The sequence below is a fragment of the Staurois parvus genome, unplaced genomic scaffold (assembly GCF_062004578.1).
Source record: "Staurois parvus isolate SC_StPar_1 unplaced genomic scaffold, SC_StPar_1.0 ptg001200l, whole genome shotgun sequence".
Lineage (NCBI taxonomy): Eukaryota > Metazoa > Chordata > Amphibia > Anura > Ranidae > Staurois > Staurois parvus.
This window is the reverse complement of record NW_028318996.1, coordinates 2,923,404-2,940,448: the sequence shown is the minus strand read 5'-3', so window position 1 is coordinate 2,940,448 and position 17,045 is coordinate 2,923,404. Positions and strand designations below refer to the sequence as shown.

The 17,045-nt window shown below is 40.2% G+C and overlaps 1 protein-coding gene across 1 annotated transcript in view; it reads left to right on the top strand.

Moving 5' to 3' along the window:
- The window catches only part of ZBTB44 (zinc finger and BTB domain containing 44), a 121,480-nt gene extending 104,840 nt beyond the window's left edge, over window positions 1-16,640 (top strand). The window contains exon 6 of the mRNA XM_089660088.1: window positions 3,760-16,640. Coding sequence (XP_089516214.1) covers window positions 3,760-4,051 — 292 coding nt within the window. The 3' untranslated portion in view covers window positions 4,052-16,640. The remainder of the gene's footprint in view (window positions 1-3,759) is intronic.
- Window positions 16,641-17,045: the final 405 nt, after the last annotated feature.

Below are 17,045 nucleotides of genomic sequence, written 5' to 3'. Positions count from 1 at the left end.
TGTTGAAGCACCTTTTGATTTTATTCCAGCACTCAGTCTTTTTGGGTATGAGTCTATCAGCATGGCACATCTTGACTTGGCAATATTTGCCCACTCTTCCTTGCAAAAACACTCCAGATTTGTCAGATTGTGAGCTCATCTCCTGTGCACAGCCCTCTTCAGATCACCCCACAGATCTTCGATCGGATTCAGGTCTGGGCTCTGGCTGGGCCATTCCTTTGTTGATTTGGATGTATGTTTTGGGTCGTTGTCATGCTGAAAGATGCAGTTACTCTTCATGTTCAGCTTTCTAGCAATATTGACTGGTATTTGGAACTGTTCATAATTCCCTCTACCTTGACTAAGGCCCCAGTACCAGCTGAAGAAAAACAGCCCCAAAGCATGATGCTGACACCACCATGCTTCACTGTGGGTATGGTGTTCTTTTTGGTGATGTGCAGTGTTGTTTTTGCGCCACACATATCTTTCGGAATTATAGCCAAAAAGTTCAACCTTGGTTTCATCAGACCATAACACATTTTCCCACATGCTTTTGGGAGACTTCAGATGTGGTTTTGAAAAATTTAGCCGGGCTTGGATGTTTTTCTTCGTCAGAAAAGGCTTCTGTCTTGCCACTCTACCCCATAGCCCAGATATATGAAGAATACGAGAGATTGTTGTCACAAATACCACACAGCGAGTACTTGCAAAATATTCCTGCAGCTCCTTTAACCATTTGCCCTCCAGAGGATTTAACCCCCTTCCTGAACGGGCCATTGTTTGCATTACAGCGCTGTGTTGCTTTAACTGATAATTGCGTGGTCATGCAACGCTGCACCCAAATGAAATTTACGTCCTTTTTTCCCCATGAATAGAGCTTTCTTTCGGTGGTATTTGATCGCCTGTGTGTTTTGTTTTTTTGGGGTTTTTTTTGCACTATATAAAAAAAAGACCAACAATTTTGAGAAAATTTTTTCAACATTAACATGTTTAACATGTCCAGGTAAAAAAGTTTTTAAAACGAATTTCCTCATAAATTTAGGCCAAAATGTATTCTGCTACATCTTCTTAAAAAAAATTCCCAATACGTGTAAATTACTTGGTTTCTGTGAAAGTTATAGTGTTTACAAATAGCAATATATATATACTGGAGGTTTCTTTTTATTTATTTTTTTTTTATTTTTTTTTCCATTTTTACTAGTAGTGGCGGCAATCAGCGACTTATAGTGGGACTGCAGCGGGCATTTTGACACTATGGGGAACAGACTTGGTGTCACTGGGGACACCAATACAGTGATCAGTGCTAATGGAAAGCACTGACACTGTACTGATGGCACTGGGCATGAAGTGGTTAACGTGGGTGATCAAAGGGTTAACTGTGTGCTGTTCGTGCTTCACTGTAAGCACACGGCTTTACATGGCTTTGCACAGCGCAGCCATGCGAAGCAGTGTGCAGGAGCTGACAGGGAGGAGAACGGTTTTGTTTACTTACTGTTCTCCCCATTCCCCCCATCCTGTTGGAGATCCTCAGCAATTACCAGGACCGGGTGATTGATGGCAGCACGGGTAGGGTGCGCACTCACCCCCTACCCATAAATGCTAAATCACGTATATATACGTGATTTTGTTCACAGCTGTCGTCCTGTAGCAGTATTTCTGCTATGGGGCGAAGCTGAAGCAGTTAATGTTGTGGGCCTCTTGGCAGCCTCCCAGACCAGTTTTCTTCTTGTCTTTTCATCAATTTTGGAGGGACGTCCAGTTTTTGGTAATGTCAGTGTTGCGCCATATTTTCTCCACTTTATGACGACTGTCTTCACTGTGTTCCATGGTATATCTAATGCCTTGGAAATTTTTTTGTATCCTTCTCCTGACTGATACCTTTTAAAAATGAGATCTCTCTGATGCTTTGGAAGCTCTCTGCTTACCACTGCTTTTTCTATAGGATGCGACTAAGAAAATGTCAGGAAAGACCTACTAGAACAGCTGAACTATATTTGGGGTTAATCAGAGGCACTTTAATTGATGGCAGGTGTGTACTGACTCCTATTTAACATGATTTTGAATGTGATTGCTTAAATCTGAACACAGCTACATCCCCAGTTATAAGAGGGTGTGCACACTTATGCAAACACATTATTTATTTATTTTTTTATGTTTACTCCCCCCCCCCCTAAAAGATTTCAGTTTGTTTTTCACTTGAGATGTACAGTTTATACAGTAGGTCACATTAAAGGTGGAAAAAGTTCTGATATGATTTATCTTTGTCTCATTTTTTTACATCACAGAAACCTAACAGGAGTGTGTAGACTTTTTATATCCACTGTATGAAGAAGTTTTTAATCAAAAGCTGTGAGCCGTGCCTCTGAACTCTTAGGTAAATGAAGTGGAAGGGGGACCCCAGGAACTACCAGGGTGCATATCTAACAACACACAGCTTAGCTGTTCTGATAGCCAGTAGAAAAGCTGGTGACAAAGGTTTATCAACCGTGGATTCACATCAGAATCACATAATATATAAAAGATGGGAAACCTCAAATTAACAATTGCTACAGTGCTGGTTAAGGCCATACTTATAGTAATTAAGATTCCCCAAAAAATGAATATAGCTGTTGTAAGACCTCACATGAATACTGAATAGAAATATCCGTTTTGATTTTTTCAATGTTAAAAAGTAAAGATGCAATCAGATTTCACATACCGCTTGGCTTTGGACCTGGCTATCCATAGTGATACTCTGCTTCCACAGGGATTCCATGGAAATGGCATATAAAGTACATACTTACATTGGTCCAAGCTAGACCAGTGTAACCATGCAAAAAATTCCATGGATCCATCCAAAAAGCTGGATTTCAGCTGTAACATAAGTGTACAGTATACTGTGTTTCCCAATATGGTTCAAATCCTTCAAAATGCCTTAGACACTGTGTAAACTAGTGTTATGGAAAGCTCAGGAGAACAGAAATATAACAAAAGAGGGAAATTAATTGATTGCTTGTTGAGTTTGCTATAATACTTAGAGCATGTACAGGATTAATAAAGTATATCACAAAGACCTACCACTACGAGCTGCAGACATGAAGAATGTAGTCATAAAACAATAGTCAAAAATAAATAGAAGGTACAAACCTCAAACATGAGTTCTATTTATGTAAATAACCACTGACATTGTTAAGATTGTTCATGATTATTTTATAACATAAAGAACATGCCTGTCAAAAAAAAAAACCCCTAACATATTTTAAAAATTTTTTTTAAAAAAACCTACGGTGATCATGTTTGCCTCCCCACCCCCTCTGCAGCTCTGTTAAAGCATTGTTACTTCCAGGTATGGGGGCACTTGTGCAGTCCCCCCGCTCCTCCACAATGCAGTGCTTATTAAAAGAGTGGCCAGGCCAAGGTGGTGTTTAGGGGGAGGAAGACATTCCTAACAGCATGCAAGAATGGACTTTGTGGAAAGACTGTAACAGTAAGACAAGGCTCCAGACAGTGTGGTTGTTTTTTTTTTCCTTTACAGATTGATCATGTTTGCTTACATGAAATGTCTTTGACGCATGGCTGGCTACAGTGTCTGTAATGTCACTGTTAGTACATGGAATTACTGATTATACATGTACATTGTGTTAAATTCATATGTTAAAAAATGCTTTTAAAGTGCTCAAACCAACCAAACCAGGTGGCGTTATACCAGTTTAGATTTGTCATGTGCATGTTAGTTTGATGTCATAATTCATGCTCACTGTCTTTTATTGGTAATGTGATTCTCCTCTCTCTTTCCATTAGCGATTTCCTAGTCCCAGATTACTTGAGCCAGGAGCAGGAAGAGGCACTTGGGCAGTACGAACTGGCAGAACACGGCTTTGAAAACAACTCTTCTGTCCAAATGCCGGTCATCTCCCAGGTTTCCTCCACACAGAACTGCGAGAGTACTTTCCCCCTGGGCTCCCTGGGCAGCCTGGCTGAAAAAGAGGGGGAAGAGGAGGAAATGACCGAGTCTGTCAAGGCCAGCCCTATGGATGAGAGCAGCAGAGATGACACCCCCAAAGCAGAGGTATCTTCCATTGCTGTGGAATAGTCTGGATATACGTGTCCCACACCCCGTGAAAATCTGCTTCATCTTTATTCTTTTCCCCTTTTTTGGGAAACACCTGTGATTGGTCAATTCTAGTTTACCTTCTGTTTTCTAAGGAAAGTAAATCAAGCTCCTGAGGACGTCACTTGTCTATCTCCAGTCCCAATCTGTCAGGAACCTTGGCTTCCTTTTGTTTTGTGTGCTGTGCTGGATATAACCATCGCACATTTGGAGGTCCTTTCTATATCATTTTGTTCTATATAACCTTTTCTGCAGGAGGATGGCTGTGTATATGAAGAGGATGTGACTCGCGTCTGACTGCTCCCTGGTGTGGTGTGATAGTTTGCGTGCGGGGACAGTTGCTCGAGAGGTCCGCATAGGCTCTGACCCGTGTTTACTGCGGTGGGAATGCTTTTTTTCCTCATCATGCTGCTCAGAACTCGACAACTTTCTGCTCATCATAGGAAGCTTGAAACTTTCAGTGTAACTGTATTACATGATTGGAGTGTTGTTTTTTTTTTTTCTTTTTAATTTGAGAAGTGACCTGTATTGTCTCACTGGGACTGCTCTGGTACTGAGATTTTATCTCAACTCATATATGCTTTTCTGTGTGGTATTTTATTTTTTTTTAATTTTCAGAAATGATTTGACCAAATGTATTCACCAGCAAACAGAAGTGTACAGATCATCTCTGAACAGAATGAGTATAATATGACATAATGTCAGCCCGAGAGATATATAAACATCCTAGTCTATCATTCTGTAGCTAATCTAGTGTAACCTCTTCTGTCAGCAAGCACAAAATGTTTGTCCTCGGGTGAAAGCCGCACTAAGCTAAATTTTAATATTTTATGGTTAATATTTTACTGATAGTTCAGCTGCTGTTGCTATATATTGATATTATTACCTGTGTTTTTCTTTTTATTTACTAACCTTTTTATAATATATAAAACTAATTCTCCTACTTTATAGGAGTTTATTATTCTCCTTTAGTTTATTTTTGTAAGCCTTACCTGTAGGCCAGGTTTGAGGATTTTCTGATCCAGAGGGAGATAGGAAGGGGCGTAGTGCCAGATTTTACAAGCACTGTTTCGTCTGATGGTGGCTTCAGGCCTTAATTTTATGACATATAGAAAAGATTTCAACTTCAGTTAAGGAGAGAAGGAACTGTGTCAGCTTGGGTAGAGGATGATGGAGTAAGGAAAGAACGAATCGAATATCTTTAGACTGAACAATAATTATGTGGTATGAAAGACTACCTGACTTGAAATTGAGTAGCTTGTCTAGGTGGGTCTAAAGGTGATTGACTAGGGATTGCAAATTCAGCTCAAAAGCTGTATGGCCAGCTTTAGAGCCTAACAGATCAGCAGGGGAGAAATGTTTGTCAGCTAAGTGTTCACAACTCTGGATTTTCCCTGTTTAATTGTATTTGTCAGCCAAGAGTCTGAAGTGCTGTGGAAGCAGTCAACCTTTCCTTCCCTGCCTAGTCTTTCAGTTGTAAGTTTTGATTAGAAAAAATGTGATTTCTGAAAAGCGACCGAATCAGGCTTAATTAATAAGCCAAAGAGCATAGGTCATCAGCCCAGTCCCCTGAATCCCCCAATCATTATTACTGCTCCATGCATGATATCCATGTTTCACTGCCTTATTCACTAATCTCAACATGGGCATGTTAAAGAGCTGGACCCAAAACAGGAGAGATAGGACTTTGAATACAGATTTTAGAAGCTGTTCTCTGTCAGCTAGTGTATCCTCATGTGTTCCTGGAGTTATCTGAAGTATTTAAGAAGGATGAGAGTGCCAAGGATATAGTGTGATTCCTTTTATTCTACCTGACAGAAGGTCACAAAAGCTAACCCATTTCGGGGGTTCAGCCGACTTGATTTATCCTTTGGCACTCTCATTCTTCTCACATTTTTTTTCAAATAAGCCTGCATCTCTGTGCGACCAACTAAGAAGCAGTAAATGGAGGTGATGCAAGTCAGATTTCAGAAAAATAATTTGGTTCTATTGAAGGTTAATTGTCAGAGCTGGGTAACTGCCAAGAGCTGGATAGCCAGAGTGCCTAAATAGCTGGTATTTACCATTTTGGTTCTTTCTGTTAGTGATTGATATGGCTTTCCTCCTGTGACTCCAGTGTGTAGAGGTCGGCAAGAGAGCAAATTTGCCACTAGCTAGATACATCTGCCCTATGTTCCTAGCCATGATTGGTTGTCTAGAGTGGACATGACATTTTTATTTGGTCTGTCCATGCCTTCTTCACTGAGTTGTGCAGTATGCGAGGAGGCCTGGTCACCCATTAGATAGAATGGATTAGGACTATGGTAATTTTATGTCTCTTATGTTCTGTTTTCCTGATTTGTGGCTGTTTAGAGAGAGGGAGAAGTGTTCATGAGCTCAGCAGCTAATAAAATTAACACACCAGAGGGTGGAGAAGGAAGTGAGAGGATTTGGCAGTCAGGTGCACCCTGGGGATTCAGCAACACCTGGTTTTAATTCTAATAAGCATCGTGTGGGGTTTGCTCTGATTTGGCCAGGATTACTTGGATGGGTGCGGCAGTTCTACTCTTCTGTGGGTTGGCAGGAACTGTTACTTTCATGTGGTCATCTTGTTCTGCCACCCAGCAGGCTCATTCATACTATCACAATATTACACTACATGATTAGAGTATTATTACACCTCAGTGTAAGCAAGTGGCAAACACTAGACATCTGTGATTCTATAACCCCTTTATATGGCGGAACCAACTGTCACCATGTCTAGAATTGTTCATCCCTGTATCCTTCTGGCTGTTTACAGTTATTTCTATAGTGACATCTGTGCTGGGATTGTGGTACAAAACTGACCCCCTACCAATCTGCTTGAAAGGGTGCTCATAGTTGGCACCGTATTTGTAAAGATTTGATGAACATTTGACAAATAGTCTTTGAACACTGAACCAGTGATCTTTATGGAAATTATCACGATTCAAAAATAGGATCACGTGTTGGAAATGTTATGATTTTAGGGTTGCTGATTTAAATAATAATTTGATCTTCCATTTTACATTTTCCGTGAACAATTCCCCCCTTGAATGTAGTGATGTTTGTGTTCATGAATATTTATCAATTCTGCAGAGAATCGTCCTGTCTACAGCCAGCCTAATGCTCTGTATACCCAATCAGATATTTTCAGCAAACATTTGTCTCTGACTTTTTGTTTAATACATTGGCATAAATTGTTTTTTTTTTTGGCACATAATCTATTTGGTGTGAAAACGATATTGGTGCTACGGACGTTATGGGATTAAGTGCAAGGGATTCAGGTATATTGCTCCAAAGCACCAGATCAGCTATAAGCTTTGGTGACATCACAATTTGATGAGGATTCACTTTTGTATTGCAGCCAACACTTTACAGAAACCATTTTATCAGTGTTTCTAGACCAGAAACTACAGAGCCATTTTCAGAAATAACACACACACAGATACACACACGTGTCAAGATGGCACACTTGTATATTTCTATCCCTTGGTGAGCACTTCTCAATCTGCAGGACTACACACAACTGCTAAGTGAACTGTTTCCTTTAATTAGTACTGTAGCAATTCATAGTAATGTAAGGCAGACATATCCATACAGTGCTCCCTGTATCCCCTGAGTCGGTTGATACGGAAATGGCTATTTATCTTTATGGCTACAGCTATGAAGACACAAATCTGAGAATTTTGTGCATGAGTAAATGATACTTGTTTTGTTTCTATGTGTAGGCCTTGTCATTACTTTACCCATGACTACCATATTGCAGTTACACTGATCCAATATATATATATATATATATATATATATATATATATATAAATCTTGGTTATTGTGTTATTGACAGAACATATATTATTAGCGGCTGTTGTTTCAGCTGGATGTTTATATGCTGTTAGGACACACAAGATTCGATCCTGCCTCAATTATAGGTTCTCTGGTTAATTTTTTTCTAGAATATGTCAACAACTGTAGTTCAAGCCCTGAAGAAGGGGGAGTTTTTACTGTATCTGTAGTTCCTAACAAATAAAGATTTAAAGTGAGATGAAAGTTTGTACTAGGCATTCCACACACCTAGAAGTGTGTTCCTGTTGGTTTATTCTCTATAATGAGCGCCCCCTGTCTTCTCGTGCATTATGGGGCAGCGAAATAGAAAACACAGACCAAGTCAATTCTACTCTCAGATGCACACAGAGGCAGAATAGAAATCTCTAGTGAGGTTTGACAGTCTGTGCTTTTCTGAAAATTAGGTCTAAGTTGTTCTGCAGTTATTGTAATCACATGACCAAGCCCTTTTTTTTGCAGTCTACACACAGCACCTTAGGCAAATATTTCACCAAAGATATAACGGTAAAAGTTAGGAGGAATGCCTGTCATTTGTCCTTGTGCTTCATGCCGGCTTTTGGGAAAAGCAGTGAGACAGTTACTGTTTACAGTATGAATGCTGTTTCCATAATTTCAAGTAAGAAAACTTTGACATTTTCAGTCTGTTTTAAGGAATCATCGCTGACTGCAGATTGAGATGAAAATTCAGTGTTTAATGATTTGAATTGATACGTCTTTCTCTGATTTGTTTTGTGTTTGTCCACCCTAGCTTTTAGTATTTATACGGAAAGAATGTTCAGTTTTAACTTGCAGAAAAAAAGAAGATATTTCACTGATCTGTACAGTGTCCTCGCCTTTATTGTTTAGGAAAAATGAAATGAGCACACATCTCCTAATCATGAGGAAATGCCAAACATAACAGCACAATGTTACCTGTCACCCATACAGGAAAGTTAACAGAAAACAGCACAAACCACATCTACTGCCCAATCCTGCTGTGCAATCCTGTCCTTTGTGTCACAGTGCACCTTGAGAATTTTTGGTAGGGGTGGGGGGTGATTGCTGTTTTTTGTGTATTTTGTTAATATTGCCAGTAGATGAAGGCTTGTGATCAGTGTACTCGGGCTACTCTTACTCAATGAGGGCATCCCCCCCACACACACACAATGGGTATCACAAAAATAGAAAAGTTTGAATGCTTAGTACTTGCTGATTTTTATTATGAAAAGTCAATATTTGAGACTTGTGTCTTAACTCTTATTTTTGCATACTGGAGGAGGGCAGGTGTGGACAAAGCTCAGACCCCAGATAGGGCCACCTACCTGAATAGAAGGTTGATTTTAAAACTTTTTTAAACTTTTCATTTTTAGTAGAAATATTATTAACATATTCCGTGGCTTCTGAAAATTGCCTGCTGGTTCATGTCTAGGAATGACTTTTTTTATGAATTCTGCAGATTATTTTCCATCACTAATTTGGTTATGCCTTGCAGCATCATGATGACTTTGCTGTGGTGGGTTCTTGGGTGGACTGTGCTGTTGGATTGTATCACAGAGAAGTCAGCTGTCCACCAAATCCCTTTATATAACAAACTGCTGATGATTGGTACTGCAGTCTCCAATTAAATTATCCTCCCTTTTCACAATGGCAGAGCATTTTTTATATTTTAATAAAAGAAAAATTACTGGAGTCTCATTAATGCAGTATGGCACTGCATATTTTACTTGCAATATAGACATGCTCTGATTGATTTCTATTATCTATCCTTTTATTTATTCTCAGGCCATGGTCCAGACAACACATGAGAACACATACCCATGTCAGTGCTTACCCACCTGTGATGTCTGGTCTGACAGCACTGTACTGTCAGATGATGATTCTTTTACTTTGTAGAGTGAATGGGCAGATTGGTTTAAAAAAGGAGAAATCCTAAAGCGCACATGTAACTTGTTCTATCTGCCAAAATATTTGTGATTCACACATTGATTCACACTGCATTTTATAGCTAAGAAAGTGACACCAGCTTTCAGAACCTGCAGCTTCCTGCATCACCTCCCCACCTCCAGGCATCTAACTAGATTATGAATGAACATATCCTCACTGGTGAGGAAATCCCTGTGCTCTCCCCTTACTGTAAGCTACCTAAACACCTCCCCTCCAGCCCCCAGTGCCTGAAATGTGTTATTATGGCTGAATAGCACAGTGCAATAGAGCCTAAATGGTTCTGTCTGGTTAAGATAGGTTTACTGGACGCTAATGTAAAGGCCGATTTTGTTTATAGTTATGCTAGCAATATATAAAAGTACATTCAATTATTTTTTTGTAATTTTGTAAATCTTAACCAACCCAAGGGGTGATTATTATATTTTCTTAACCATTAAATTAGGGGCACAGGATATTTGGTTAAATTGCTGTCTACAGGAGAATTGGACACTGGTAATCAAAAAAGTGTCAGTAAAGAAAGATCTCCTACTTCCAGCATGCCCCATTTTGTTTTTAGCTAATGATCTGAGAAAATGGAAATCTCTTCCCCTCTGGGGGAAAAGCTTTATCATTTCACCTTTTTATCAAGATATTTTTTCTGCTAACAATCTTCTTGCAAAGTGCTGCTGCATGCAGTTTTCTGGTTCGGCTATCCTCACTCTGAAGAAGTCATGGGGCCCGCCTGTAATGTGAGTCTTTCGGCCTTGAACTCTGCTTATGGCGCTGCTCAGATCACCTTGTGCACTGTCAGGAAGTTGCATGTCTCTTTAGAGGTCCAGGGTTGTGCTGCACTCTCTGGAGGAATCCTGTCCCTTAACATTCCCTAGGGGTCATGCGTGGAGGGAACAAGACTGTCCAGAGTTCACCTCCTGGATCACAGCGGCTGCCTGTCCCTTGTCTCAACACCTCTCTGCCAACACCACTGCCATTGCATACATCAACTATCAGAAATATACCAGAAGTCTCACGACATAAAGAGGAGATCAGATTCTGGCTTGGGTGGAACCCCATATTCCCACCCTGACAGCCATACACATCTCCAGCATGAAAGATTAGTAGGCTGACTTCAACAGCCAAACTGGGTGCTAGAGAATGGTCTCTTCATCCAGATGTATTTTAGTACCTCTGTTGTAGGAGGGAAACACCAGATGTGGATCTCTTGGTGTCCAGGTTTAATGTGAAACTTAGTCATTTTGTCTCCAGAGGCAGAGATCCTCCTGGCAGTGAAGGCTTTGAGTGCTTAGTGAGATCAGTTCAGCCTGATTTACACTTTCTCTCTTTTTCTTCTCCACAGGATTGAGATGGAGGACATTACTGTAATTCTAGTTGTACAAAATTAGGTTTCAGCCCTTTTGATCTTTCAAAGGCCGCTAACCTCTCATGCCTTGATTAAGGCCTTTGTGTAGGGTGTTGCTCACATAGCTCCACTGTGCGCTCATGGCTGTGACTTCCTGAGATCTCATCCTGGTTTTATCGACCTTGCAAAGCCCTTATATGTGTAAATGGGACACCCCCCTATCCACTCTCACCTACAATGTGTTTTTTCTTGTTGTCATTGTCTCTGGGTTGGTAGCCTTATCTTGTAAGGAACCTTTTCTTATTCTACATAAATGTTAAGGTTGTCCTGAGGCCTTGGGGCTCTTTTCTCCCCAAGATGGTTTCTTCCTTCTACCTCAATCAGGACATTGCTCTTCCATCCCATTGTGTTGCTTATTGACATACTAAGGAGATTTCCCTCCATTGTCTGGATGTGGTTAGAGCTGTTTGTGTCTCTTAGCTACCCCTGCTTTAAGGCTTGTTCACACCAGATGCTTTCAGGGGCATTTTGCAAACACATCCTGAATGCATGTATAGTACAATCAATGTTTTCCAGTCACCTAGTTCACAGTACTGTGTTCAGTTCTAGTGCTTTAGAAGAAAAAAAAAAAGACAGCAGCATGCACGTTTTTACCCCGGAATGCATACATTGAAGTGGCCAGCACCATGATTATGCCTGTAAGCGTACACATCCTTAGCACTGATTCTGTGCTGTAATGCACACACCAAACTATGGAGAAGCCCAAGGAAGAAGCAGAAAGTAACCTCAAATGAAATGTTAGCATATTCCTTTAAAAAAAAGAAGATTTTACAAGTTGATTGAAGAAAAGAAAAAAAAATCCACTGCAAGGCATTACAAATACATTTAGAAATGTGCATGATTGTGGTGTGAACTAACCTTTAGTCAGACTGATACTTTCTTCATCATCCTTGAGGATCCTCAAACGGGTACTACTTGCTTTTTTTCCCCCCACCATCTCTAGGAGTGCATAGACAGGTTATCATTTAAAGCAGGGGTGTCCAAACTTTTTTCAAAGAGGGCCAGATTGGATGAAGTGAACATGGTGGAGGGCTGAACATTTTTCCGAACATTCTTTGAACCATTACAATTAAATGCAAATAAATTATTTTATGCCAAGTTAATTGCAAACAACATACTTTTCATTTCATAACATTAAGATCAACTGACAGCTGAGTTTTCACAATGTATTGAAAATAAATTTAAAAAAAACTTACCTGCACTAATGTGAAGGGTGAAAAAGGTAGCTGGAGCTGAAGTCTCTGCTCGGCAGCCGGGAGGGGAAGAGAAACACACTTCACGCTGGAAGCCCGGCCCTGACGTCACCGCCCTCTGTCGCTCCCAGCGCGGCGCAGTCACGCATGCGCACTGCTCTCAAGCAGAAGACTGTGCCATAGAAGGGAGGGCCGTGGGAGGGCCACATTACACAGAGCAGGGAGGGCTGTTGGAGGGCCGTATTAAACCGACCCCCGAGCTGTAAATGGCCCGCGGGCCGGACTTTGGACATGCCTGATTTAAAGCCTTCGGATTAGTGTTCTCCACCTTTCCTGTTCGGGTGCACTCTACTAGATCAGTAAGTGCCTCTTGCGCTCTTCAGCATTAAGCATCTGTTTTCCAGATTTGCCAGACTGCCACCTGCTTTTCTGTTCACCCCTTCACTAAGTTTTTCCAAGTGTATGTTCAGGCCTAAGCAGATGCATGTTTGGGATGTAAGGTCCTTCAGGCAGCTCTCTGATCTATTTGAAGCAGCCTTCCAGTTCTGTTTCACTGTTCTTTGTGGGCTTGTTGGGATGTAGTTTGCTGTGTTGCCCACCCCGCAGTTTGACTGTTTTTGAATGTCCCACTCGTCTCTGAATATCCCGTGTCCCTTAATGAATGGTTAAGAAAATAGGATTTTGACTTGCCTGTAAAATCCATTTTTGGGCGTTAAGGAACACTCCCCTCCCCTCTGTCCTGCGATTCACTGTTTTGTGGATTTGCCACAGAACTGAGGCATGGTGGAAGTGGTTATCTTGCACGTCAGACCCTTTTGGATGTCAGTGTTCATTTCTACTGAATATCTTGTGCCCCAATGAACTCCAAGAAAAGGAATCTACAGGTGACTATAAAATTCCTGTATTTTTGGAGTTCCACTCCAAAATTTTTTCTTATCCTTGGTAGGTTTGTGTTTTTTCTTGAGTATAAACACGGGCACTTTGGTGTTTTTGTCCAGATGTTCCTGCATGTGTGGAAGTGGTGTGCAATTTGTGGCAGTGCAGCAAACCAAACTCTGCTGTTCATGAGGTGCAGGACTTGTTTACAGGTAGATGTCTGAGCTCCAGCAAGTTAAAGGGAACCTGTCATAAGGAAATATAGTTATAGCCTTGCTTCACTGGAAGATAGAAGGTACCAGGAATTGCCAGAACACATTTGTGTCTTTGTATCATTCCTATTCTGGCTACCATCAAAACCAAGTAGACAAATCAGAGCATAGGTGAAACCGCACAAAAACTCTTCCCTTCCTCACTGCCATGTTGGCGCCACAATAGACAAATCATGACTTTGGTCCTAGTCAGAGAGCACAAGTGTAACCTTTCCTTCACTCTCCCTTTATTTGTTGCCATGCCAGTGCCTACTAACAGATGTCTGGGGGCACATCCATTGCTTTCTGGGATGTGAGGACTTTTCTGTGCTCTGTAAAGTCATATTTTGCTTACTGTGGACTCACTGGGGTTTATTTACTAAAGCTGGAGAGTCCAAAATCAGACTCCCTTCTGCATAGAAACCAATCAGCTTCCAGGTTTCATTGCCAAAGCTTCATTGAACAAGCTGAGGTTAGAAGCTGATTGGTTTTTATGCAGAAGGGAGTCTGATTTTGGACTCTCCAGCTTTAGTAAATAAACCCCACTGGGTCTAAGGAGCTTTGGAAAGGAATTGTAACAAAATCAACTTGTACACAGCATATTGTGTTTGTCATCATCCACATATGTCAGCTTATATTGGATTTTCTAATGACACTTTCCCCCTGATAGACCCAGCACAGGTTCTGCACCTCTCTAAAAATAAAATCTAAGTCACCTTGCGCATCAGATTCTTGCTAAGATGCTGATATGTGTTTTATCTTGTAGCTGTTTGCACGCAGCACCCTGAACTATAACAGTGGGGTGCTAGGACCTAGTATTGGGAAGCCTCTATCCTGTCTCATCAAACATCCTTCCCATCCTTTAACTTTCGCTGAACTAATAACACTTATACGGTTCCTATGGCATTAGCCTCTGAACTCCTTTTAGACACGGAGCATGTACATTAATTTGTTGGCAAAAATAGCTTTCTTTTGTTTAAATGTATACAATGTTTAAAAAAATACACATTTTATATACTTGTATCTGGCTTTTAACATTTTTATAGTACCCCATTGTTCTTGGTGGCAACAATATCTATTTTTGTGCCCATTTTTGGAAAACAAGTGCCGTTTTGGAAACGTTACGATTATTTCTACAGTTCTTGTAATCCGTGTGAGAGTCACAGTTGCTAATTTTGTTGTCCTTTTATTTCTGATCTGTTTTTTGAGCCTGTAGCTGTAAGCTTTTGATGTTTTTAAAATGTCTGAGAGGGGTAGAGCCGAACTTCACATCCTGTGACGGAGAGAGAATTCTGGAGATTGAAGATTAAAACCTTAGAATTTGTCTCAGTTATTCTGGTTATGTGTTTCTGTCATTGTAAGATGTAACCTTGCAAACACATATGCCTATCCTTTGTATTGTGGGCAGACATACGCTAACAGGTTTTTGCTCACCTACGTCTATTTCAAGCATCTATAGGGAATATATAGTGACTTAGGGTTTAAGTAACAAGTGCAAGCTTCGGAGCAGCAATCACAGGGAACCCCACTTTAATCATTGTCTATGGCCAGCAATCGCTGCACTACCAGGAATATTCATCTGTTGTAAATTTCATGTAGTGTATGTACAGAGAAATGATTAGAGCTGTGACATATTATGGTTCTATGATTTTCATAGTAAGATTAGCATGTTTGTAATAATGTCCTGGCCAAAGTTCTTTTATTTTCCCCTCCCTCTCTCTACACGAATAGCTATGATGCACTGCTCATGTTTTTCTTGTGTGAAATCATATAGACACCTCTGTCACACACCAAATTGGTATACACTCAACTATATGCCATACATCCCAAGCATGGAGTGCTGAAAAATAACAGGTTCTACCATACACCAAATTATTGAGTGCTGAAGTAACAGGTGGTGCCATACACCCAATTATAGTGTGCTGAAGTAATTGGTTGTGCCATACACCCAAGTTTAGGGTGCTGAATCAAGTGGTGCATGGCGCCACAGTAGTCAGAGGAAAATATGTTGCCAGGAGACCTCAATTGGAACTACCTTTTTTGATATCCCTTCCTTAATGTCCTACTAGAATGTGCAATAGGAAGGGATATCAATAAAGGTGAATTTATTGAAGGTTGAGGTGTGCTAGCCACATGTTTTCTTCTCTTGTGAAAGAGACGTCCAGATTTCTACAGACCTCCGATTGAGCTATGGTAGCAAAATAAAATCAGCAAGAACCACACACACACATATACATATATAGTCTGTCCTGGTCACCAGGATTTGTCAAGTACTGCAGAGAACTCTGTGAGGTAATAGCAACGTTCATAAAATGGGGCAACCTGAACTTGTGAGTTTTCATATATGCAGATTGGCGAGCTTGGCTTTGATATACAAGGAAATAGTGATTCACCTGCACGAATAGTACCTTCATTCTACAAAGTCTTCAATTTGCTTATCTCTGTTCTGGATGGCTGCTTTTTGCACCTGGCCTGCTTTCAATTTGCACACTAATGTTGTAAATTTAGAAATGTTAAGACTTGTCAGCTATAGCCTTGACACAGTCCAGTCGTTCCACCAAACCTTAATTTATCACTCTTAAACCAAAGCTGCTGCTCTTGGTGACGCAGATTCACATGTAAAATTAGGATGACAGTTTAGTACAAGAAACAGACCTTATAAAAACAACAGTTACTTGTTATTGGCCAGTCTGCCTGATTATATAGCATCCTGCACGCATTTACTGGTACTCATCTCCTTTTTTCCAACATCTTCCATCCAGGACCAGGTCCGGCTCTACCCCTGTTGTGTATTGTATATACTCTGTATAGCTACATTGTACGGAATACCTAGCTTGTTTGATATTTGATATAAGAGAAGTATGTATTGGGTACATTTTGCTAGCCTGGTTGTTTAATCTTGGAAATAAAAACAAAAAACAAAAAAAAAAACAAAACAAAAAACCTGTTTGGAAATGCAGAAAAGACATGAGTTCTCACTGGTTCTGTCATAGGTCAAAATAAGGATTTAAAAATTAGTTTTGAGTGTCTTTGGATAGAAACATAATGATGCTAAGATTTTTTCCTTAAAATATATTATTATTAATGTCCTCTGGTGTTTGCGTTTCCTTTGTTATTTTTAATTTTAGGTCTTTGTTTTGCTTTGTGTTTTTCTCAGATGACCTTTGATTCACCACTAACATTTTTTTTTTATTCATTAAGGGAGACAGAACAATGTCTTAGATGTATGGGTTGTGTTGCACCACCTTCATTAGATAGGACACTTGCAAACATAACCCCTCCTACTACCATCATGCTTAAAGCATATCTATGGTCAAATGTAAAATCATATATTCATTTACACAACAAATGTAGACTATTTCTAGCCTATTACTTTTAATCTGAATAATCTTGGAAGTATATGAGCTTGCTTTGTGGTTACCCCAAACATTTACTTCCTTGAATTCTGTGACGTATTCACTATGCCCTGTGAGAAGGATAAAAGCAAAGGACAC